Source organism: Chinchilla lanigera, unplaced genomic scaffold, assembly GCF_000276665.1.
Source record: "Chinchilla lanigera isolate Chin_1 unplaced genomic scaffold, ChiLan1.0 scaffold00022, whole genome shotgun sequence".
NCBI classification, from domain to species: Eukaryota; Metazoa; Chordata; class Mammalia; order Rodentia; family Chinchillidae; genus Chinchilla; species Chinchilla lanigera.
Window position 1 is genome coordinate 20330356 of NW_004955423.1, and position 24994 is coordinate 20355349.

Sequence of the window (24994 nt, forward strand, 5' to 3'; positions counted from 1 at the left end):
TTTAAAATAAAAAAAATAAAATAAAATAAAACTAAAGCATATATATTTCTCCTATCTCTTCATTATTTTAAAGTTTCCAGCTTTTGCAAAAGAATTAGTTTAGTTCTATACATAAAAAGCAAAAAAAGTCCATAAAGCTTTTTTTCCTCCAGGTATTTCCATTCTACTTTAAAATATCAAAAATATTTCACATTTTTAAGATTTTGCTATTACAGTACTAGTAACTGATACCTTTTAATTCTTTATCTAAGGTACTCCCTTCAAGGTTTTAATATCTCAAAGCAGTGCAAAAATGAAATACATAAGAAATATTCATTTCCTTCAAAAAGTAAAAAAAATCAATGTTATTTTTGTAGTATGTATTTTATTCTTTGTGGCCACTGTATAAGAAATAAAATATGACCAACGTGACATCATTACCCTCATAAAAACAACTGTATGTATTTTACTAACATTAGTCAGGCACGTATCCCTGCAGGTTGAATTCACACAAGCTGTAATGATGTTACTTCTACGCAGTACAGATTTCAGTGACCAAGTAACTTGTAAGTTACTCAGCATCCTCCCTCGCATTCATTTCTTTATTGTGAAGTGGTGATATTGTGATAAAACTTGACACTGTCTACCTCAGAACCTTGTGAGGACCGCCTGAGAAATGTAGTCAGTATGCGTAAGAGAATGTCTGACTCATAGTACTGTTTGTGATTCGTTATTATCTTCACAACAGTATTGAACTGTTACCTGTTACGTGTAAAAGTGTGTTCCTCACCTAAGTATCTCACCTGAAAAATATTTCATAAGGTAAATATTTTCTGAGTTTGAGTGCTTCATTAAGAAATTAAACCTCATTAGACAAATTGCTTATATTGTGGATTTTGCATCATCCTGGACAAAATTTCCTGCTTCTACCTCTACTTCCCAAAAGAAAGAACAAAATATTAATTTTTGTCTTAATGTAATTGTATGGGACAACTTTAAACATCAAGCCAATCATGTTATGTGAATATAATTATTTAGGAAATATAAGCTATATGGTTTGTGTGTATAACATGCTCTATGAGTTTATATACACAGGCATATTTTCTAGAGAAAAACTGTACTGAAGTTTATTAAAAAGATATTTCCTAGCTGGGCATGGTGACGAAAGCCTGCAATCCCAGCACTCTGGAGGCAGAGGCAGGAGGATTGTTTTGAGTTAGAGGCCAGCCTGGGCTACAAAGTGATCTCAAGGCCAGCCTGAACTGTGTTGCAAGACCCTATCTCAATAAATAAATAAATAAATAAATAAATAAATAAATACAAAGATATTTCCTTAAAAACAAAGTCAGGTGGGAGAGGGGATGAAATTTGTTCTGTCTCATTTAATTCCCACTTTGCTACCCTTGACTTACTTTGCCTCTTAGGATGTCAACATTGTCTTTGGGAGCAGAATTAGCAAAAGGATTGTATAGGGTTCTGAGGGTTTTGTGCCTGGTTTAGAAAATCCTTCTGTCAAATGAAAGAGTCTTTGATACAAGAAAGTGGCAGTTATATAACTAACTGGCCGATTTCTTCATAGAAATATCCTTTTTACATAGTTTAGCTTTCAGTTCATGGGAAACTGGACTTTCCTTCTTTTATTAATTAGTGATTTTAATGGGAGCTTTTATTAATCACCATGTCTTGAGAAAAGCTGATCTGTTTCCACAAAGCTGAGTAAATCTTGCTGTGTGGAATACCGGTAATGATGCTCAGGCTCATGTTTACGAACTGAGTTACCGGGAATTAGCGATATAAAAGGACAGAAATCATTCCTCAGCAGCCACAGTCTTTCTTCATAGCACAGATTTAAAATCATAAATACACATGCTTATTTCCGCTAAACTCTCAGATGCCCACCTTTTAGATTTAATCACCACAGGAGGTAGAAGCACAGGCACATTCTGTTAGAATTATTCCAACATCAGTTTGATCAACTAGCAGCTCATCAAATGGGACTTCATACCCCCAAACTGTAACCTGCCTAAGTGGGTACTAACAATATTTGTAAAGGAGCTTCTTAAAAGAATTCCGTAGCAGACATGGCATCCTTACTGGAAAAACATTACCTTTGGAGCCTGGGTTTATATAATTAACAGCTGTGAAACAAAATGCAACAGTCAAGCTACATTTTCCAATGGCAAGATTTTTGGCACTTTGTACACAAAATATCCAGATGATTGACTGAAATTTTAAGTATTTGCCACGATATTTGTTGTGGTGTGAGCACAGCTTCTGCAGAGGAATGTATTTTTGGAACTTCTTTATTCATCTGCCTACAAAGTAGGTAGTCTAGCAGGTTTTTTTAAAGTGGAAAGAAAAAACGCTTTGTGGAGAAGCCATGTTGTTCTCCATTAAAGATATAGTCATTAGTGAGCATTTTTAATCCAGATTAGTTCATTTTCTGTACTTCAAAGAGATCCCAAGATTGCTAGCTGCTAAAATGGTCCATTGCAAAGTCCAGAGAAAGGAAAAGTTCTGAGTTTCTAACCAGGGAACAGTGGCCTCACCCTGCCCCATTCATCCTCTGACCACTGTCCCTTAATAAGCCCTCTCGGTCAGCACCAGTTCCTCCACTCTGAGCCCCAGGGCCTCTTGTCTTTGCTACATAGTTTTCCACCCTGGTGAAGTTCACTCCTCTGCTTTTCTCAGGTCACAGCCTGTTAGTCTGTTTGCTTTGAATGAAGACAGCAACAGTATCTTGCTCGAGGATCATATGGAATAGTGACCAGGAAGTGTCTTACAAGATGCCTGGTACATATTAGATTGAATGCCACATGGTTTAAAAGGGATTCTGAGAGTCTTAGTGACTTTCCCTTTGCTGTGCTGCAATACCCGACACTTACAAGTGAAAGAAGGCGAGGTTCACATTGGCTCACACGTCAGTGCACGGTCAGCAGGCTCCAAGACAGAAATGGCACACTGGATGGGGCTGGCGCAGGAAAGGTGCTCCCTTCATGGTGACCAGGAAGCAGAGAGAAAGGGAGGAGGAGCCAGGAGGTGAGATGCACCCTTCCAAGTCACTCCCCCAGTAACCCGCATCTTCTGACTGCGTTTCCCTTCCTAACCCCACACTGTGCTATGAACACACCAGATTAATCCACATGAACATAGCACACCATGATCCACTGGCTTTTCTAAAATCCCACCTCTGAACATTTGAGACTGCAGGCACCCATTCTAGATCTATCCAGTAACACCGATGCAGAGCTCAAGTAGTTACGATGTGATTCGCTGGATCATTCTTCTGTATCCTGCGTACCATTTCCCTCCTCTGTGGTGAGTTCTTTTCCTCACACACTAACTTAGATTGCTTAGCACACCTTCCGTATCATACTATATCAGAGAAGTCACCAAAGAGAAAACAACCAGGATCTTACTTCTAGCTCAGAAAGGGAGAAAATAATCAAGTGAGTAAACAGATAGTGTGGCTAATGGGAGTGATGGAACAAGGGAAAGAGTGGTGTTGTTTTGCTTTTAGTACTGAGGGTAATTCAGACCTAAATGAAAGAGAAACAAGTTATGCACAGTTCTGGGGGAAGAGCATTCCAAGAGGAAGAATCAGATAACACATACTCTCTGAGGTAGACATGCTTGGCTGGTGGGAAGCACACCTAGAGGAGCAGGAGAGATTTGCAGAAGATAAGGACCAAAAGGCACCAAAGACCAGCTTTCACAGGGCTGTACTGGCTACTATCAGAGGTAGAATTTTTTCTTATGAGTTCAATAAGAAGCTTGGGAGTTGTGGATGGTCTGATTTAAACTGTGAATTATTCATTCTGTTTATTCTGAGGACAGGAACCTCGCTACAAGGGTCAAGGGCAGAAGCCAGAGACTTTCAAAGACTCTTGCAATAGTTCAATGAGAGCGGCCATGTAGTACATTTTACACTTCCTGTTCTGTATGAAGGAGATTCAGGAATGTGCTTTAATATCCTTGCTACATTATAAATTCTATGTGGACCGGGATTCCAAGGGACATATCCAAGTGTCTTTAGTTGGCTTGTCATGGCTACCTTGATGTTTGAAATTCATTCAGAACATTTACCTTTCATGACCATTTTGACTTTGAGGAAGACCCAGAAGTCACAAGGTGCTTGAAGTTAAAGACATCAGAACGAGCGAATAAAGAGATAAGCACGCACTGCCTTGTGTTTGCACACCTGCCTTTCCGTTGGATGACACGTACAACAGCTTTCCTGAGTGTCTTTCAAAGACTCTAGAACTGTTTCAGGAGGTGGTAAGAAGGATGGGGTGTATCTGAAGCAAGGGGGAGCATTTTGAGAGACATTATTGACAATGTATCTTTTATTCTATTTCTTAATTTAAACATAGACTGTACAGTTTGAATACCCATTGTATTTGTAGAGAGCAGAATTCATAAACCAAAAAAAAAAAAAATTTTGGTGCCCATAGAATACAAAAATAAACTGCTATCAAACTCCCCCAACAAGACTATGTATAATTTCCCTTCATACTTAATTCAGACAGAATGCACATCTCTCTTTTTGTGTCCTAAAGAAAGAAAAAAATGAGATGTTAGTGGAGAAAGAAAGAAAACATGAAAGTAAATGATCTAGCCCCATTACACACCAAGAATCATCATAGTAATGATAAAAACAAGAGGCCGGAGATGTAGCTCAGTGGCACAAGCACCTGACTAGCAAGCATAAGGTCCTGAGTTTAATTTGCAGTACAAAAGAAAAAAAAAACAATGATAAAAACATATCCAACATAGCACATATACACACTTGCATGTATTTGGTCTATTTTATGTGTTTTATACATTCACCCCACACTGAGCCTTAAAAATATGTATTTTCGGTATGTAAGATATAAATTTAGAAGGTAGTAATCAGTGCCTCAGCCTACAAGAATCTCCACTTGTAAAATCCCAGACAGCATACAGTAGTTTGAATCATTTAAATATAAACTCATATAGTTGGTCTATAAATGTACAAACAATTCAAAGAAGTAATAAAACATGTCTTTTGGGGCTGGGGATTTAGCTCAGCGGCAAAAGCGCCTGCCTGGCAAGCGCAAGGTCGTGGGTTCGGTTCCCGGTACCGGAGAAAAAAAAAAACTGTATGTCTTTTGTGTGTCTCATTCAAGGGGTCTTTCTAAAATGTAGCTTGAAAAGCTCAGGGCTAGGACCAGAGACAGTTATGAAATATTGTTATCCTACCCCAAGAGATATAGGGGACCAACTTTTCCCCCAATTTTTCCCAGTAAAGAAGCTAAATTCTGTTCTTCTGTGATGGCCCTTGGCATCCAAGAGCAAAAGGATAGAGCTTATGCTAAGACATACTGGTTAAGACATACTGCGGGTTTCCTGACCCCCACACCAAATAAAAGTAAAGCGGCTACTGTCTCTAGGGAAGAAGAAATGCCCAGCAGAGTACTCTAAACAGACTTTCATGCTACAATATCCATTAATAATTAATTTCTTGCTTCCTTTAGAATAGGACAGGTTAAGCAGTTGGTCACATTCAGTAAATAAGAAATTACTTGCAGTAATATCTGCAACATTCTAATCATCCGCCCCTGTCTGAAACCCATTTTAAAAGTCTTTGATCTGCATTACAGTGGAAAGGACATTGAATGTGGAAAAAGACTTGATTATATATTCAACGTTACCACCCTCTTTTTGTGTGGCTTGGGAAAGTCATTTAGCTTAAGCATCTCCATTTATTTTCTCGTGAGGAAGGGCATAGCGATCTGTACCCCACAGGGTTGTAACAAAGACCCAGTAGGATGAAAGGTGAAGATCACAGATGTATGGGTCACACAATAAGCACTTCATAAATGCAGATACTACATGATACACTGGAATTATCAGAGACCTGGAAGGGGTATTTCAGAGCCCATCCTACATCAGCACAGATGTGATCTTGTAAATTGGAAAATATGTCCCCTCATCTTTCTGCATATTATTAAGAATTATAATATACTGCGATTGTTTAATTATATCATTAAGTGGGGTTATTTTCTTCGTTAAATACATAAGGAAAAGGTTTTCAATTAACAATGACCTTTACCACTTCTTCCAGCTTAGATTCTGTAGCCGGTGAGGCTGACTGCAAATGAGATTCAGCAATGTACCTTGTTCTTACTTTTTCACCCACTGATTAGATTCCTCCAGTTGGCAGCAGTCCGCCCTGTTGCTTTCTAGCTTGCAATTTTGTAGCAATCTCAAACAGTGTGTTCAATCCCCCGAGGTACTCTGTGGAAATGCTGTCAAACTATTTCGATGTATGTGTGTTTTCATTCTGTAACTGGGCTTTGTACTCATTTACGAAAACAGGTCTTTAATTTGTAACAGAGCGTTTTCAGGGTGAAATATAGAATTTCAAGCCTCAGCAAAATCACTGGCATATGACCATCGCCGCCTGTTCTAAATCTTGCAGAGCCTGACTTCTATTAGATACAAAGTTGTACTTTTGAATCTTCTTATAAAACCCGACTTTCAATAAATACTTTGAAACTAACTAATTAGGAGTTTGCTTGCTGTCATCGTCTGGCTCAAGTTTGTCTTTCCAATGTCATATCTCATTCCTCTTAACGTACAACCCTTGGCCAGGGATATAGCTCAGTGGTATAAGTGCCTGTCTGGCAAGCACAAGGTCCTGAGTTGAACTTCTGGTACCAAAAAAGAAAAAGAAAAAAAAAGAAAGTACAGCCCATGTTTACTTATAATTCCATGAAATGCCCAAATTTCTTGTCTCACCTAGAGCCATACTGCCCACATCCACCACTTCTGTGGACCACACTGTGTCTTACATTATTCAGCTATCCCTTCCATTTTCCATGGACATCCTTTCTCTCTGCCTTCCACATCTTTTCACAGCTAAGTCGCTCTTTTGTCATTCAGGTAACCTGTGTACGATTTATCCTGTGTATTCCCTTCTGCATCAGCAATAGTTGATAGTTCAGCTGTTTTCCTCATGAGACTAAAATTTGTAGCAAGCAAGGGCAATATCCTTTTTAAATTTCTAAACAGGTACCTAATAAATACTTGTTGATACATGAATGCTTGCTAGAAAAACTGTTGGACAGTTTATTGAAAAGACAGCAAAAAATGTGCTCCTAAAAGGATTATATTAGGTTTGCTACATTTAATGATGACAGCCACCAGTAAAAGCTGTTTATAAATTTATCAGTAAAATACAGTTTATAGTTTCGGTATAGAAGCTCACCACCCAGCAAATCTTTTTAAAATTAACACTTATGTGGCTGTTCTATTCTCTCAGCCTCTGATTCGTTATATTCAGATTTGGAATGGGTGAAAACAGTCTAACTTACAGACCTTTCCTAGCTCTTACAATTTCAAAAAACATAGCTTTTAACATGCAAAAATTGTTATTTAAGCTAATTTAACATCATGTAGATTTATTTGTTCTCCAAAGGGAATGAAGCAAAAGTTTGGTTCAGAATTCAAGCACGCATAAACACACACATGCACCCACACATGCACACACATATGCACACACACAGAAAACAGCTATATGTGTGTGCTGTTTTGCATTTGCACTGGGAATGGAAGCTGTGACAAGGTGTTCATATCCCCCAGATTCATGTCCGAGGCATTCATTTGATGCTGTGCTATTAGCCCACATATAGAACGCACACCCGTTACAAAGATAATGGTACTCTCATTGTCATTTTGACTAATATTTTTCTGTCTCTGGTAATTTGTAGGTGTTATTTGGAAGATGGAGCTTCAAAGGGTGCCTGGCTGAACCGGTCAAGTATTATCTTTGCTGGAGGTGATAAGTGGTCAGTGGATCCTCGGGTTTCAATTTCAACATTGAATAAAAGAGATTACAGCCTCCAAATACAGAATGTAGATGTGACGGACGATGGCCCCTACACGTGTTCTGTTCAGACTCAGCATACGCCGAGAACAATGCAGGTGCATCTAACTGTGCAAGGTATGCGTTTCCGCAAGTTCTCTACTGTGAAGGGCCCTGCTTAAAATGTTTAATATTTACATTCCAAAATGACTCAGGTGCAGTGAACAATACTGGAAGTTGTATCATCATTGCCTGCAGAGAATTAGTTTGCTCGATACCGCTGAGGGTAAGAGGTATTACAGGGAGACGAACCCCCACTCACAAAGATCGAGAAATACCCATTAATGCCACATTGTGTTTTTGTACATGATTTACTTTGAATCTTTCTTTCAATTATCTCTTCAATAAATTTTTGAGAGCTCATAATAGGCACATTAAAATAAATATTTGAAAGCCTGCGATAGATACATTGAAATATTAAACTTTTTGAAATATGGATGATAACCGTTTAAAAGCAAATCCTCCCAGCCTTCCAACACCCTCTGTCTACCCTACTTCTGTTTGATTTGATTCAAGTTACAATAAAAATTGGAAGCATTCTAGAATTTTTTCATTTAAATATAGAGTAATTGCAAAATACGTACACAGTTCTTTCTGCTTTGATTTAATTTTGGGAGATCATAAATTATGCTATCTAATATATAATCTCCTAATACAGACAGAATCATTAAATTATTTTCCTTCTCTTGCATACTAAAATGTGAGAGCCTACATAGCTCCAATACAAATAATTTTCAATAAAATTGCAATTATAGAGCTAGCAAAATGAAAAAGTTGTATTTCTCCCTTTTCCATTATTTATTTGTGATCTACAGATGAACCCTGTTTTGTTTCCATAGAAATATTATTCTGCATGAAACTCAATTACACTGCAATATTTCTAAGTAAAATTAACACCAGGTTGTATGAAAACATGGTACCAATAGCATACATGTTCGATGTGCAATGTGAAAGTTGTGTGAACACCTTTATTGTACTATCTCTGAGTTATCTTTCAGTACTCTTAAAGAGCTTTAGTTCCTCAAAATAATAAATCTGAATTCTTACACACATCAACATTTTGATAAGATTAAACTTCTTTATTGAACAATTTGGCTTAAAGAGCAAAGTATAAACTGAGTAATTAATTCATGAATATCCTTGATAGTATTTCTTACTGCAGATTGTTGCAATGTGTAATGATGTTTATTATGTGTGAGGATTATATGACAAAATGACAAATTTTTCACAAAATCTATCTTCATTCCAGATTAGTCAGGGAATCCAGAGGACAGGTATTCTCCCAGCTTCAAAAACTGACATGAGATTGCAAGACACAAACACATTTCTTCTGTTATCCACAGATAATCTATTCTCATATTCAGCTTTTGCCTTTTGACCTGAGTTTCTAGACCTAGGACTGCAAAATTTTAATTTTCTGGGAAAAAGTCTACTTGGATAGTGATATGTTGGAGTCACTTAAGATACAGACATTTTACTTATGTGTTGTAAACCATCAATGATATATTCTGATTACTAAATATATCCTTTTTTCCTTTTCTATTTTGTCTTCTTCTGTGTTAGGCTTCTATTTTTACACCAGACTATGGCATACAGTAGATGTTTAATTCCCATAGGGTTTCTTTTTAATCTTATATTACCCAGATTATTTAATGCTGTTAAACAACTCTAAAAACTACAACATAACTTCCTATAGTTGTGTTCATTTTGCTGGCCATTTGATAACGGTGATCTTTTGAGAAGTTAAAAATGTTCTTATTAAATGTTGTGTCATTTTAATATTTTGTACCTTTAGAAATCAGCAAATCCACCTTACTGTTTTGAATATATATGGTGGGATCAAATTAAAAGTTAATAATTTTACAGTATTTATGCACATAATTACTTATTATAAGTTGATTGACATGTAAGCTGTTTTCCAATTACATTAATAAAGTTCACAGAATATTAATAGGCTTGTCAGTCAATTCAAGAACTAAATGTCATAAAAAGCCAACTCCACTTAAGCTACATTTCCTCTCAATGAGCAAAAATAAATGGGTGTACACATCTCTTCAGTTTCTAAATATCTTGAGTTGTGTGATGCTCAGGTGTAGATCAAGAGAGGTGAAGCATTTGCTCTTCTCCTAATGATTTGTCAATCCTTTATTCACCAAGACATAGAAAGTTAGCAAGGAGGGAGGACTCCATTAATCACTGATGGGAAATACTGACTAGTATTAACAAAGATCATCTACCTTTGTTGCAACCGTGTCCTTAAAGGAGATATGCTTTTGAAGATCATTCTTAAAAGAGGATATCAAAGTTAGTATTCTAACACTAGAGATGACAGGCACGGGAAATGTGTTGTTCTAACTTCTGTCTCACAGCTCTTAATAAAAATGAATAGAGCAAGAATGAAAGAAAACCCTCGAGTAGGAATCTGAAAACCTGCCTGCAAATCTCAAGCTTTCCTTCATAAAACAAAGATTACCATGAAAACAAACTCTCAATTTCTCAGTTGAAAGAGGACGACAAACAGCAGATCTTTAAGTCAAAAACCATGAGAAAAACAACCAAAACAGTCACAAAGAACACAAACCAAAATCAACTCTGCAGTGACTATTGAATTTAGACTTAAAAAGGGCAAAAAAAAAGCTCAATTTAATAAAAACTGTTCCATAACTAACTCATCTTGGGTACCATGCAAACTAAATTTTATGCCTAGAGTCTACGAGAATTTACAAAAGTGTCTCATTTCTTTTCATATTCTTCTTTCATGGACTCCACTGAGCAATCTAAGTACCCATGGAATTTAAAGAATCTGATCATTCAGAATTTGGCTTAATGTCCTGGTAACTGTTTAAGATGTGCAGTCACAAAATAAATGTTTTTTGTGACGTATATACAATTTCATACTGATAAAACAAAATTACCTAATTTCAGTGTTTCAAATCATGTGATGAAACATTTGTGGGTGTAAAGTACGCAAGACTGGTGAACTTGTGTGGAGATAGAACTCCCAATCATAACGCCAAGACAGGAAACATAAAATGTAAATGATGCTCATGTCAACATGCACTAGAAGAGCTCCAAAGCTGAGGGGTTCATAATGTGCAACAGGTAATATAGAGCAAAAACTAGACACTCACAGTTATTGCCTACAGAATGGTTATATAAGAAATGTTTATTGTTCTACTGATGCACTTTGGGGGAGTTATATTCTAGAAATTCTCTGCGAAGTAGAATATTTAAGTAGCATGTAACTCTATGATCAGAACAAACTCTCAGGTGCATTTGCCGTCTTAGGGTAGTGGCACGTCCTCAGGGTGTTCAATCCACCAGAGTATGTGTGGCAGAGGGGTGGCTACTCTTCCTTTTTCAAGGAAGTGATTGTTTCTCCAGCCACTGAGAAGGAAGTCATCAGACATCAGTCGGTGATTGGCCTCTTGGGAGATATCCTCAGTTGGAGAGAGCTATCTTGGCCAAAGTCAAGCCCTGGTACCATAGCCAACATCAGGTGACTGAGGTAAGGGGTGGAAAACTGCCTTTCAGCCTAAAGTAGGAGCCATTGTACTGCAGAGATCTGGACAGGATAGCTGAGCTGTGGCCTACCATGTACTACAAACCAGTTTCTCTATCTAGTCAGTCTTATTTCTTACCTCTCCCTAGGATTTGATTGCAAGCACATTCCTTAATAAATATCCTAAACTCTAAGCTCCACCTGGCCTCAGAATCTTCTAACCAAAGACTTTAAACTATAGCAGCATTAGGTCTTTGCCTGACTTTGTCATTGTTGTAGAAAAGCCTTTGTGAAGTGGAAAGACAACTCACTCCAACATCATTTATTATTAACATTCAGTGTTATTCTGCGAGGGGTTTAAAGTCGCTTATAAAGGACTTTTCAGCATAGTAAGATAAAAGGAGGAAATCGGAGCCACAGCACAAACAAGGTGAGAGGAGGGTGCCGTCAGAGGTGCAACTAGGTCATAGAATTCGTGCCATGGTTTCTATATACTTTCATAACTTGTGACTATTTAGTTCTGAGATTCCTAGCAGCCAGCACAGAGAAGCACAGGATCAGTAACTCATTTCACGGTCCATAACGTCTCAGTACCCTGATCCTCTTGTTCTGAATGAAGCATTTCTACTCTGAGTCATCCCAGAGAGGCCCTAGGGGGTGAGGAATATCACACAGGACACCCAGCAGGCGTTCACTGCGGAGTTCTCCATAACACCTTTCAGTGCAACCCAAAGTGCAGAGCAGAACAAAATTATAGAAAATTAAGAAATTAAAGAATTAAAGAAATTAAACAAAATTCCAACTGAATAGTACAAAGATAGCCTTCTTTTAATATTATCCTAATCTAGCAATACAATTAGTACCTGTCCTTGATACAAACCTCCACAAACACAATTTCTGTCAATGCATCTTTAAGTTATCAAGTAGTCATACATTAAAATTATACTTACCAGTGAGTATGAGAAGTATTATTCTATATAGTCAAAGATATGAATCTATATTATTTTAAAACCAGCACATGTTAATCTGCCGTTAACATTTTTCTGATGAACACCAAGGCCTGGATAAATTGCTCAGCTGAAGCCAGGGACAACACACTTCTGCTCCAGGTTCAGTTGATACACATACACACGTCAAAATACCAGTCTGCTTTTCCCAAAAGACTCACATGGGGAGAAAGTTGGAGTGGTCCCAAAAGCATGTTAAAATACCATGTACACTGGAAAATTCAAGTCATTGTTCCGCAACAGTGAACATTTCAAAATGGTCAACAAGAGACAAAATGAAATCAAAAGGAAAAAGAAATCATCACCCCTCAGAAAACTTTCACAGTGCCCACAAACGTCAAAGTATTCATTGTTTACTTGTGATGAGGGCTCAGAACAAGATCCTCTAACTGCTTCCTACTCTGTTTTGTTCAATACATCCTTCTGGTTGTGGGGAAGTTTAAGCTTATGTATATGAACTAAGTTTTGAACACGCTCCAAAACACAAAGAAACGGGCGGTTGATCTCAACCATGCACTTTTAGGACTTTTGGCATGGAAACAAAAAATAAACCACCTAAAGTAAAACTGGCTCCATATCTGTGTTTTATGTATTATTATGTTACCTAAGGAATCTTTGGCTGTAAGGAACGTAACTTCATGATATACCTACAGGATTAAATTACTGTAAAATATAATCTTAGGTGAGTGAAAAGATGAATGGATAGTGGAATTTCTCTAAGGACAAATGAGGGACAAGGTCTCCTCCAAGAGCCTTAGATTCTGAACATGATCTATCTTTTTATAGCACTAAGTAGATACTAGAAATAAATTTCTAGGAATGATATTGTGGTGGCACACGCACATTACCTGCTTATAAGAAAAAGCACATTATTTATTCTTTTAAAATTCAGCAGAAATGATAGCTAATAATTGGAGTAAGAGTTACACTGAAAGAGATGTACTCATAGTCTTTCCATCTGCAAGGAATTGGACCTGTTTATATAAATCCCTCCTTGTCTATCCCCGGTCACATTGTGTTGCAGTTGCCAATGAAAATCAAGTACTACTGAGCTCACAGGATCTAAATAATGCTTAAAGACCGATGGTGAAGCCAAAGGCCAATTAAGTTCAATAAATGATACAAACAAGCTTCTGCTCATCTCTACAAGTGTGGTCTTGTGTTTTCCTGATGAAAAAACCTAATACACAGAGCTTTCCAAACTGACTTATGTATGACCTGATATCAGAGCACCATTGAGGCTTAAAACTATACTGAGAATCAATGTACTCTACCATACAAAAATGAAATGCAGAGATTGGCGGTATTTTCTTATAAACTTTCTTTATGGTGACATTTCCTGATGAGAGATGGGTAGAGAAAAGCAAGAAAAAATACTACTGGCATATAATGCATATTGCTGGCTTCTGTGTCAGTCACTGCTTCTACCTGTAGAAGCAATGCTGTACACTGTGACAGCAAAAGGAAGCAGTTATTGGGATTTAAAGTTGCATCTTTGCTAAATTAGAAATTGTGCCAGTAAGGCAATTTCTCTTCCTTTGCCTTTGGATCTACTTATGAATTGCACAATATTTTGAGAGGTTTCTTTAAGGGGCAGAAAACAATTGCTTCACTTTTAGTAAGTGTTGACCAGAAATAATGTCCTACTATATCCTTAAACTTTGCATAAAATCAGCAAGAAATAACTATCTGGGAAGAGAATGTTTAAGACAGAAGAGAGGCATTATGCGTTATTAATTTTGAAACTAAGTAAAGCAAAAGTTCTGTTTTTGATAATATAGAGTTCGAAATCCAATTTGAAAATATTTTAAAGTAATTAACCCTTTAAGCAAGATTTCCTGCCCTTAAAATTCCCTTTCATGATTAATGGATAGTTATTACAGTTCCTGAAGCATAAAAATGATTAGCGTCTCAAAGCTCAGACTGTACACATTAATTCTTGGAAGAATATTAATTCTCTTGGAAGCAATTCTGAGTTTTACACTGTATATGCATTAAAGGGTAGTTATATTTTCTGCCTATCTTGAAGTAGCTTTATTTGTACCTTGAAAGAAAATAGCCACATAAGTAATACAAGCAAAATCCCAGTGCAATGTGCACTATCACTGTGAAAATTTCTATAAATAAAAGATCACCAACTTCTATGTGGCTCATTTATTTTGAGAAACACTGCAAATAAAATCTAAGTCAGGTGGAGTAATTTATCTTCTCTTAGCAAGTCATTGTGATGTGACTTGTTCTATGAAATAGTTTTATTTCTTATTTATACAATTAAGCTATTACTACAGAGGCAATGACAATTTTGCTATTTTTCTAAGTTAAACTCTAGGTGACTTATTTCTGTGACCTTTCTTTAGGGCAAAGATAAAATGCATCCAAGGAGAAAAACTGAATCTGGTACTGATATTATTTAGCTTATAATTTGTTGCAGAAAAAACTAAGGATGAATGGTATGTGATGTCAGAAAGGAAATGGACCCAATAGAATCAAGTGGCAAAGTTCACTTTGCGAAGCTGGAGCGACCCATACCCAGTGTCTCTCTGCCCATACCATTTTACCTGCTTTTCTTCCAGCATTATCTGGCTAGTGACCTGGTGAGAGCAGAACAGAAAGTCGTGGGATGGCCCAGGCAACTTCACTGTCAATTTCTTAATGGACATTGGCTATTGCATTTTAACTCAGTGGTTCCTGAAGATTGTGTGGTGAAAAACCCATTGGAAAATCTGATGCAAGCTGTCAGTCTTATTTCTAGTATTCTTATCCTTCGTGTTTATATACTTCTTTATATGAGGACAAGGCTAACAAAGTCCCTAAATCTACTCATGGTCTCCACATAAGAATATAACTCTTTGGGTTTGAGGACCACATTTCATACTTCTTCCACTCCCCCAAATGCAGAACCGTGTGTGACCAGGGTGAGGGATTCCATAGTTTGATGGGTCAGGCACCTGTAAATATATTTTCCCCCTGGTTTCACGCCATTCACTTCACTTAAGCTGTGACTTAATGTACTGATGCTATCTTTAGGGCATTAACATCAGGAATGCTGACATGACAAGAAAAAATTTAAATTAAAAGGATTAGTTAGATATTCATGACTTTGGATGCTTATTTTCTTTCTGGGTCACAGTATCCTTATCCTCTGCTAATCCTCATCATGCTACAAAATCACTTTCATTATGCATGTGGTAGTGGAAAAATAATACATGAAGATTTTACAGAAAAAGTTTACCGGCAATATTATTGTGAGGGAAATATAATTTATAGGAGCCATATTTAGCTTTAGAGATGATATACAGGCAAAAGTCTTAACACCAAACCTAAGTAAGGGTCATGAACTAAACAAATAAAAAATTATTTCAGGTCCTTCATCTCATTCGCTCAGGTTTTGATTTGAGAAAAATTGTGGTTGGACATTTCTGAAATAAATTGTTGAACATTTTAGAGCTATCTATCATGGTGGAATAAGGCCAACCATGGTGCACGTTGCTCTTCCCTCTGGTTAGGGTCCTTTCATTTAAAGGTGTACACTCGACAAGGCATGCAGGATGAATGTAGTTTAACTAAATAAAAATTGCACACTTAAATTCAATACCTACTCTGTGAAAATAACTTCACTAAAAGTTGCCCATATATTCCTCCTGGCAGCAAGCAAGTGTCTTCATTTCTTTAAAACTCACTTTTATCTTCTCAAAAGTAAAATATATGATGAAATTTCTGGTTTACTGGAAAATGTGGAAACCAATTAAGCACATAAGAAGACATTTCTTAAAGTGCCTGATTCAAAGTAGGTTTCAATGGATGTTTTAACCTTTCTGTTTCCAACTGCCTAGTAGAATAGAGACAGAACTTTCCTGTTTTCCTGAACTAGAATATAATTGCTATTGCTGTTATTGATTCCAATGCACTTTTATCTAAGCACATAGACAATGAACTTAACCAGTAAAATATTATGAAAATTAATGACTCTCTCTTCCCACTGAGAAAGTCTAAGTGAAAAAGATATAATAGAAAGTATCAATGTTAAGACTTTGAAGTAGAATAATTGGAAATAATTCCACCTTTTTTGAGCAATAATTCCTAACTAAAGCTAAAAAAAAGGAATTGTGCACTGATTTTTTGCCTCTTTCATCTCAAAGCCATCCCTTGCTCCTCTCCCACTGTGCTTGGTATTGCTCCCAGGAGCATGTTCCCAACCTACTCTATTTTCCGGTTTCTGGCAAGATTCACTCAGTGGGAGTCTCTGGCAAAAAAGACAGTGGAAACAGAACCAGGGGAGAAGTCAGGCTGTTTTCCTCTCTCTTGATGCCACAGGCAGTGTCCCCAGCAAGGCTGTTCTCCTCCTGGGCTCCAGTTTAGGCTTGACAGGGCATCCTCGCCTTGGCACAGCTCACAGGAGGGAGGAAGCCCATGCTGGGCTCAGAGCTGCTAGGAGCAGTCCTGGCCTCTGGCTTTTGGCGTTGATGCCTGCTACATAAATGTCAGTGGATTTTCATTGCCGTGAATCTCCAAGTTACCTCTCCTATGCACACTTAATCGATTATTTGTCACATTTGTAAACAACTCCCTGTATTAAAACCTTTTCATTTGAAATACTTAGATCAGTTGCTATTTTGCTGTATGGATCCAGGCACATACTGATGTTTGCAAGTATTTCCTACGTGTACATATTCTCAAGAGGCATATTTTTAAACTCTGTCTTCTATATAGGTAAGCATTTTCCATAAAGATAATTACCTATTTACATTCTGGAGAAATATATCTCATTCCTGAGTCTGAAAAGCAAATTTTAAAACAAATTTTAAAATTAATTACACATATGTTGGGATCTCAGATTTACTAAACTAATTATCAGAAAGTAAGATGAATGAGGAGGAGAAGCTAAAAGTATGCATAATTATTAAATGTTGGCATTTATGTGAGCCTTGGGCTTCTCTTTATTAGCTTTTTGGGTGCAATTATCATTAACATTTCAGTTGCATCCTTAATGAATATTACAGCTACAAATACACAATGACATGAGTGGGAGCAGCAGTCTTTCATTTTGCACACAGGCTGCATCTTTAAGAAAAGTAACCTACAGAGAGGCTGGAGAGTTGTCGCTGTGTATCTACCCTGGGAGCTATGAGCTGTCCAGCAATATTCTGAGCCATGATTTTTACAGTTGCACCTGTGCCTTGTGGGTGAACCAGTGAGGAGCAATTTGAGACTCTTCTCTAGTAAATCTGTTAACTAGGCTTGGGCACTAACGCTAAAGCAACCAAGCCACACTCCATTTATAGGTGTTGGAATACTCCAGGTCCGCAAAGGAGAAATAACCTCTTCCTTCAAGGAATTTACAAGTCTGAGGGGGATACTGATGGGGAGGCAAATGTGTGTGTCAAAGTGAGATAGGAGCCAGTGCAGGATTATCTGCAGGGCACATAAAGCTGTTGTGATCCTCTTTTCTAGAGAGTCATAGCCAAATTTTGAAGTGAAGTAAGTGGTAGGCAGAGTGGGTTGGCATTTATTGACAAAGCAGAAAGTGACAGCTAGCTATAGTCTTCTGCTTGGATATTACTCTTTGTGTACTAAATCATCAGAATTGAATGAGAAGCCACTTCTAGTGTCAGTGTGTGCAGAAGAAGCAGGTAGAAGTGTGATGCCACTTTGATTGTCCTTTACAGTGGGAGGAGTTTGGGTGTTAGGGAGGAACAGGACATGTTCTTTTAGACTAGAGGGACAGTTTGATCGGAAATATCTTTTAGAAGCAGTGCTGACAAAGACATGCTCATGTGCACCTCTTGAGAGATGAAAATGCTGTTGGGGGTTGCTTGAGCATGTGAAAAGCAATGAGACTCTTTGGGAGCAACAGTAGGAGGCTGCAATTGCTGGGTTCTACTGCTGACTGGAGCCATTCATTGCTGAGCAGAGCAGCTGCTGAAAGCTTAAGCAGGGAGCCCTAGGGAACCACGGCTGGGAGCTCCCCCAGATTAAGAAGCTGCCAGGGGAAGCAGTTGTTCTGAGTGTCTTCATATAGAAGCTTTAAACTTATCCATCCAACTCCACCATCTTGGCAGCTGGGGAAGGTGGTAACGTGGTCTTCCAGATATAAAGATACAGTGAAATAGTGAGGCGAGGGGCAAAATAGATTTGAGACTTCTAAATCACAACTTGTCTCAGACTCTGACTACAGCTTCCCTGGCTGAGGTAATGTCAGCTTTCTTCATTATTTATAGAGGGAAAAAAATACACTAAAAAGTAACAAACAAGGAAGCTAGATGTTAAATTAGGTGTTCTTTAACTAAAGAACACATAAGAGGATACACAAAATTTAGTACTTTTAGATATTTTTTCCTTTGGAAAGAGTGACTATGATTTTTATCCTGTTCTCAAGGTTCCTGATGCTAAAGTAGACTAGAAGACAGGAAGAACAGTCACTAGAGAATACAGTAACATCAGTCAATAACTTATCCAAAAATGGCAGCGTTGTTTAAATGACACGTTTAGGTAATCATAGTATGGAACAATACTTAGCACTAATACAGTGCTGATCTTTTTCAGTTATTACACAGGATATTACGCAGTGTAAACTCTGTACAGAAGTGATTCACTTCAGGATGAAAGTAGCATAACAACTCTTTTACCTAGATGGGAAGAAAAGTTCATTGTAAAGGCTTGAGAGAGAAACTCCAGGTAGAAAGCTCCAGTTATTTCACACTTGAAAAGCTGAGTGAGAATTGGAGTGGCAAGCAGAGCAGAAGGTTGTGGAGGTGGAGATGTTTAGCTTGCAAATATGAGCCCTGTAATTTTTAAATATATCTAGCGATAGTGTTGTATTTTTGAAATCTTACATGGTTGGCAGCTTTTGACAAAACCATTCCATCTAGAAAAATTTCCTATGGATTAAGCCACGTGGGAGTCCAGTTGCCCTGGTTTAATAGATACTTCATTGCTGTGGGTTTTAATCGATAAACTTGACCTTCAAACTTTGGCTGTTATACAATCTGTTCTGAGCAAACAGTAGAATGAAGTGAAGTGAGTCAGGCTTTGAGTATATTAGCGAATTGGGGTTTGAGTGACCAAGAATGAACAACACAGAGGAGAAAAGTCATTTCCTGAGGTTCAGCATACTTGACTTTTATTTTTTAGGTGCAGCATACATAAGAGAGATTTTTTTTTTTTTAACAGAAAACCTTTGTGTATTTTTCAAAGTAATATAAATTCACCCTTGAAGCTACTGACCTATTAAAGATTTCTGGAAATAGTTACCTTAAGGCTATTCTGGACAAATAAGAAATTGCTCTCAAAGATATTTATTTTGCTAATGAAGATGCCTTACAGAGCATTTGAACAATGATTTGAAGGCACAAAACATTCCCAGGCTCATCCATCTCTCATGGAGAGGTGGTGGCTTTGCACACCTAGATGTGTTTTCCCCCATCTCCAAAGGAGACTCTGTTCCACTTTCTGAGACTTGGCATGTCCTGAGATTCCTGCGAGGCTTTTGAGCCTGCAGTTCACACAACCCTCTCATCTCTGACAGTGTGATCTGTTCTTCTTCCAACTTCGCACTACACAATGGTGAGGTCTTGCTTCAAGCCAGCCAAACTCAATCTGTGCTTTCTGAGGTGTGGTTTGCTGTGCAGTTTGCCTGCTTCGGAAATAGGACAGGATTCACTTTTTGTGTTTGTATGTAGTTAACAAATGGGTGTGGCCTCAAAAGAATCCAAAAGGAGGGAATGTATGAATCTCCGGACCCTCTGAATTCAAGTGAACTTCTTGGAACTAAAATACCAATTTAATCAAATGGAAAGCACTCCCTGTCTCACACTGAAAATCATCTTCTGTTTTCTTCATTCAAGATAAGTGAAAGGGTCTGACTTCCGGTTCATCACCTTCTGAATGAAAAGGACTATTTGTTATACTTATTATTAAAATGCCATATTACTCTTCTCAGATGACTAAATAGAGCATTTTGATTTAATACGCTCCATCATTTTTGAGCTCCCTCCTTGTCCCAGCGCAGTCCTTAGCCTTCGCTATCATCACCAGCCGGGGATATTTATGAGTAGCCACGGGCACCCAGGCCTGCTGAGCGCATGTGCCAAATGTGGGCTCCGTCCTCTGTGACTATGACATAAAACAAAGAAAGCCTGCCTCGCGTGGGGAAGGAGAGAGCGTGCACACGCAGGGAAACAGAGAAGGACCTGGGACGCCCACCTCTGCCTTCCTTCTTCTTCCTGGACTCTTATTATCAATCAGAGAAACAAAAGTTGTCCGCCATATACAGCTGCGTGGATTCCTTTTGAGTGAGCACAGAGTGAAACTTGTAAAAGTGGCTGAAAAACAAAAAACAAAAACCTAGACCTATGAATATCAAAATGCTAGAAAACTGTGTTTAAGGAATTTAAGATAATTCTGGTTTTTTTCCTCCTTTTGACTTGATGATTCTGCAATTCCAGGGGGCCTTCTAAGGGAAAAGGTTTTTTTGTGTTTTTTGGGGGGGTTTTTTTTTGTTTTTTTTTTGTTTTTTTAAGATTTTCCGTATCATCTAAAGCTTCACTGCCAAGTTACCTGTTAATTACCATAATGTTTGGAAGGGAAGAATGTAGGACAGTTTGTTTCCACTAAGACTCCTTTAGACTTTTAACTTTATACTTTATTTAGTTTTAAAAAATCACAAAATTAATAACGACTTATGAAAGCACCAAGTAACATCAAAATGGCTTTAAAATAATAGAAAGTGATATAAATAGAACAGGAAGTGATGAAGCTGGCGATACAGCTCAGTGGCACAATGCCTGCCCGGCATGAGCAAGGTCCTGAGTTCAATTTATGGTACCAAGAAAAAAAGAGGTGTAGCAAGTGAATACTTTTGTAATTCCTCCAATGCAACAGTCACTCCACTTATGTTTTCTTTTAACATTCTCCATTACTGTGTAGAGATATTGAACATTTTGAAGGCCCTTAAAAACCCTGATGTTTCACATATCTGTCTTCCTCTTTTATTTTAAAGAAAATAAAAAAAAACAATAATAACAACATAGGTAAAAATAAAACAATGCAAAAACAATAAAAATGGTACAAGGTTTCAAAATAAAATGATAGGAGTTAACAGTGGTTGTTATATTACATATTGTTATCTCCAATGAAGTTGTACAGATTACCAGATGTCAGAATGCAACATTGATCAAACCATTACAGAAAATAAAAGCAATAAAGAATATTAGAAACAATACAGAACTTCATTAAATGAGGTGGTAAGAATTCACCAATGGTTGTTACATTACATATTGTTGTCTTCAAATTAGTTGTTCAGATTATCAGGTATAAGAACCTGAAAAAGTAAATAAAACTCAAAAGATAGAATAGATATTGTGAAAGGGAACGAAATTGCTCAAAGGGAAGGAATGACTGGGATGAGGGAAAGGAGGAAAAGAAAGAAAGAAGGAAAGAAGGGGAAAAAATATATATATATGTAGGTGGGATAATTATACTGCTGATGTCTATTGTTTTATTGAAAGGAACAGTTAATGCTTAAATCTTTTTTGACCAATATTGCATGCTTATATCTGGTGATCTGTGTTCTTTTATGAACACTCCTTCTTCTTTCCAAGTATTATTAATCATACATCTTCTGAGTCATCTTGGACCCCTCCCACCCTTGTATGACAATCTACTATTGAGAGTATATTGCTTCAGCTAAAAGATAAAAAACAAGAGGGTGGTAGTGTGTTTATCTATGTGTTCACTGGTTTCTGTTAGTGTACCAAAATAGCTGAGACAAGCAACTTTGAAAGAGCAAAGGTTTATCCTGGCTCAAAGTTTTGGAGGTTCCAGTCTGTGGTGAGTTGGCCATGCAGCTGTTGTGTTTGTGACAAGGCCAAATCGTCCTAGCTGTGAGCCTGGATAGAGCAAGCTGCTTACCTCGTGGTAGCCAGTGAGCACAGAGAGACAGAGAAAAAGAGAATGGCACCCTGCAGTTCCCTTGCAACACATCCTCCTGTTACCTAAAGCCTCCAACTAGGCTTCACCACTTCCTGCTTCCTACCACTTTCCAAGAAAACCAAGCTGAGTATCAACCCTTTAATACATGGGTGGTTAGTAGGCATTCCAGACACAAACTGTAGCACTTTATACTCCACAGTAAATATTTCCTTAATAAACTACTTCATGCTATCATAGCTGATATGAATCAGCTAACAGAACTATGATTTGTAGAGAAAGTGTTTTCCCCAGAAATATGATGTCATTGCATAGGCTCCAACCATGGAGAGGTTCAAAGTGATACAGAGCATGAGTGATATGAATTGAGGATTTGCCTGTACACTTAAAAGCTGTGTGAACTCAGGTTGAGATGCGTAGACCTGGGGCTAATTAATTACCGTAAGAATTAATGGATAAATTCATTAAGAAATGGGCACAAGGTCAGTACTACATGAGTAGAAATGGGCACAAGGTCAGTACTACAGAGTTCTGCTCTATTTGTACTGAAAGTCATTCAAAAGAAACGTGTGTGTTTCTAACAAGATAAAAGGCTCATGGCTGTTTGAACTCCTTAGTTTTACCTCTTCTTTGTCACACTAGCTCCTTATTTAATAGATGTATTGTTTTAAGTATCAGCCACTTATTGGTACAACTTTGCATTTTGTTTATTGATGACAATACAACATAGAAAAATGCATATGCCAAGCCATTTTCGACTTTGGAATGACAGAAAGGCTTCTTATCAAACCTAAATATGCTACAATGCCACTCAACCACTTTGTTTATTAGAACTAATGATATTCTTGCTAACCTTTTAAAAATTTGAGAACAATTGTCTTCCAGTCTGATAAATAAAGCAATTTTAAAATATATATTAATGTGCAGCCTCTAACTTTCATAACAACAGGAAAATTGCAGGCCAAATTATTGGGAAAACATTAATATCAACTGAAAGGAAAGATTTAATAGCAGGCAAAAAGACAATGTACAAAATTATAGTCATTACCAAGAGCAAAAACAAGAACACAGAGCAAATAAATCCACCCAGGTAAAATACCAGGCAGTGATTTCATAGTGAAATGATGGTGGTATGGTTATCTATGTAGAAATACTCAAAAGGGAAGTGGCATTGCTTGCTGACTTGTTTGATATTATAAATAAAAGAGACAAAGAGACACAGACACAGAGACACTCTGCATTGATCTGATTTTGGTAATTTCCAGCTCCTATGTCCCATTAAAAAGCTATGCACAATTAGGGAAGAGCCATATCTTTCCAGAAGACAACACTGTAGGACAGTTGTGCTTGGGTGCTTGTGAAACCTGAGAGAAAAATAAATCAACTTCCCTATAGTTCTGTAGGAAAGTCAGAGAGGACTTACCTGAATGGTCAGTGAAAGTTACAGAACCAATGGCTAGCACTAGATTCACAATCATAAGAATAAATGATAATAATTGTAGTATCTGGTTGTCATTGCCTGGACCAGGACCACATCAAGGGCAGATGCTCCTGAGATTTTAGTTGATAAGAAGAGAAACAAAGACACAGAATATTGTTTTATGTCACATGTTTACTTAACATAAAAAGATCCTAACTTCCTATAGAAGAATTTTTCATGAATTTCCAAAAATTCTGATTAATAGAGAGAAATATATGTGGATATTTTATTTTTGTGATATAATTTGTTTTTGTTAGTTAGTGCTTAAGGAACCTTATAGCAATTATTTTAAGTTCCCATGACTCCTCAGAGGTAGTCTATGGAAATGTTGTGACTTTTGGACAGTTCTGAAAATGTAGAAATAAGTGGCATTTCTGGTTAATTTTTCACTTACAGCCAAAGAAGCTTATGTTTCACTTAGCTCACCTTTGAAATGTAGCAGAAATAAAAATGATATTTGATTAGACATTAAAGCAACAATCACATCAATTCTGACTGTTGAAATAAAGAATGACTGAAGTGTACCTGTGGGAAAACTGACCCCATGATGAATTTGACCCCACGGAAATAATTTATTCCGACTTTCACAGGTGCCCTGCCAGTCTCTTCTTGGCACATACAAAACATGTTATGGGTTGGTTCAAAAAGAGTTAATAAGTGAGCAGGTTTGGGAACTCATTTATATCCCAAGTTGACCATGAGCTCTGGTCTCCAGAGCCAGAAATATCTCACAATCTTCTTATATTGTTCAAATTAAAATGTCTTTGTTTTAAACTTAGCAATTCTTATGTTAATGGGAGAGGATGTTGGTATTGTGATCAGTTCTTCACAAAGAAGCTTAAACTGTGGAGGGATTAAAGACATGCTGGGAAAAATATTATTTGTCTTGGCTACACCAAGGGGTATACTTAGCTATCACTGTTCTTTTTCTTTTTTTCTTTTTTTCTTCTTTTCTTTGGAGGAAACACTTTATGTTGCTAGAGTTTGAAAGCTTTGAAAGCACATATTAATGACTCTAAAATAATGGGATTCATAGATGGCAGTTTTATTTTTTTCTTTTGTTTATATGTGTGTGTGTGTGTGTGTGTCATCCATCTCTTTGTTACAAAGGATTAGAAAATGCTGAGCAATGAAAAAGGAAATAATTAGAAATGGAATCAGGATAAAAAGTACAGAAAGAAAATTCTAATCAGCGGGTAAAGCCATAT

At 37.3% G+C, this 24994-nt stretch overlaps 1 protein-coding gene across 1 annotated transcript in view; it reads left to right on the forward strand.

Annotated features, from left to right (window-relative positions):
• Window positions 1-24994, forward strand: part of Negr1 (neuronal growth regulator 1) — an 805199-nt gene that overhangs the window by 318868 nt on the left and 461337 nt on the right. The window contains exon 2 of the mRNA XM_005385243.2: window positions 7716-7948. Coding sequence (XP_005385300.1) covers window positions 7716-7948 — 233 coding nt within the window. The remainder of the gene's footprint in view (window positions 1-7715; window positions 7949-24994) is intronic.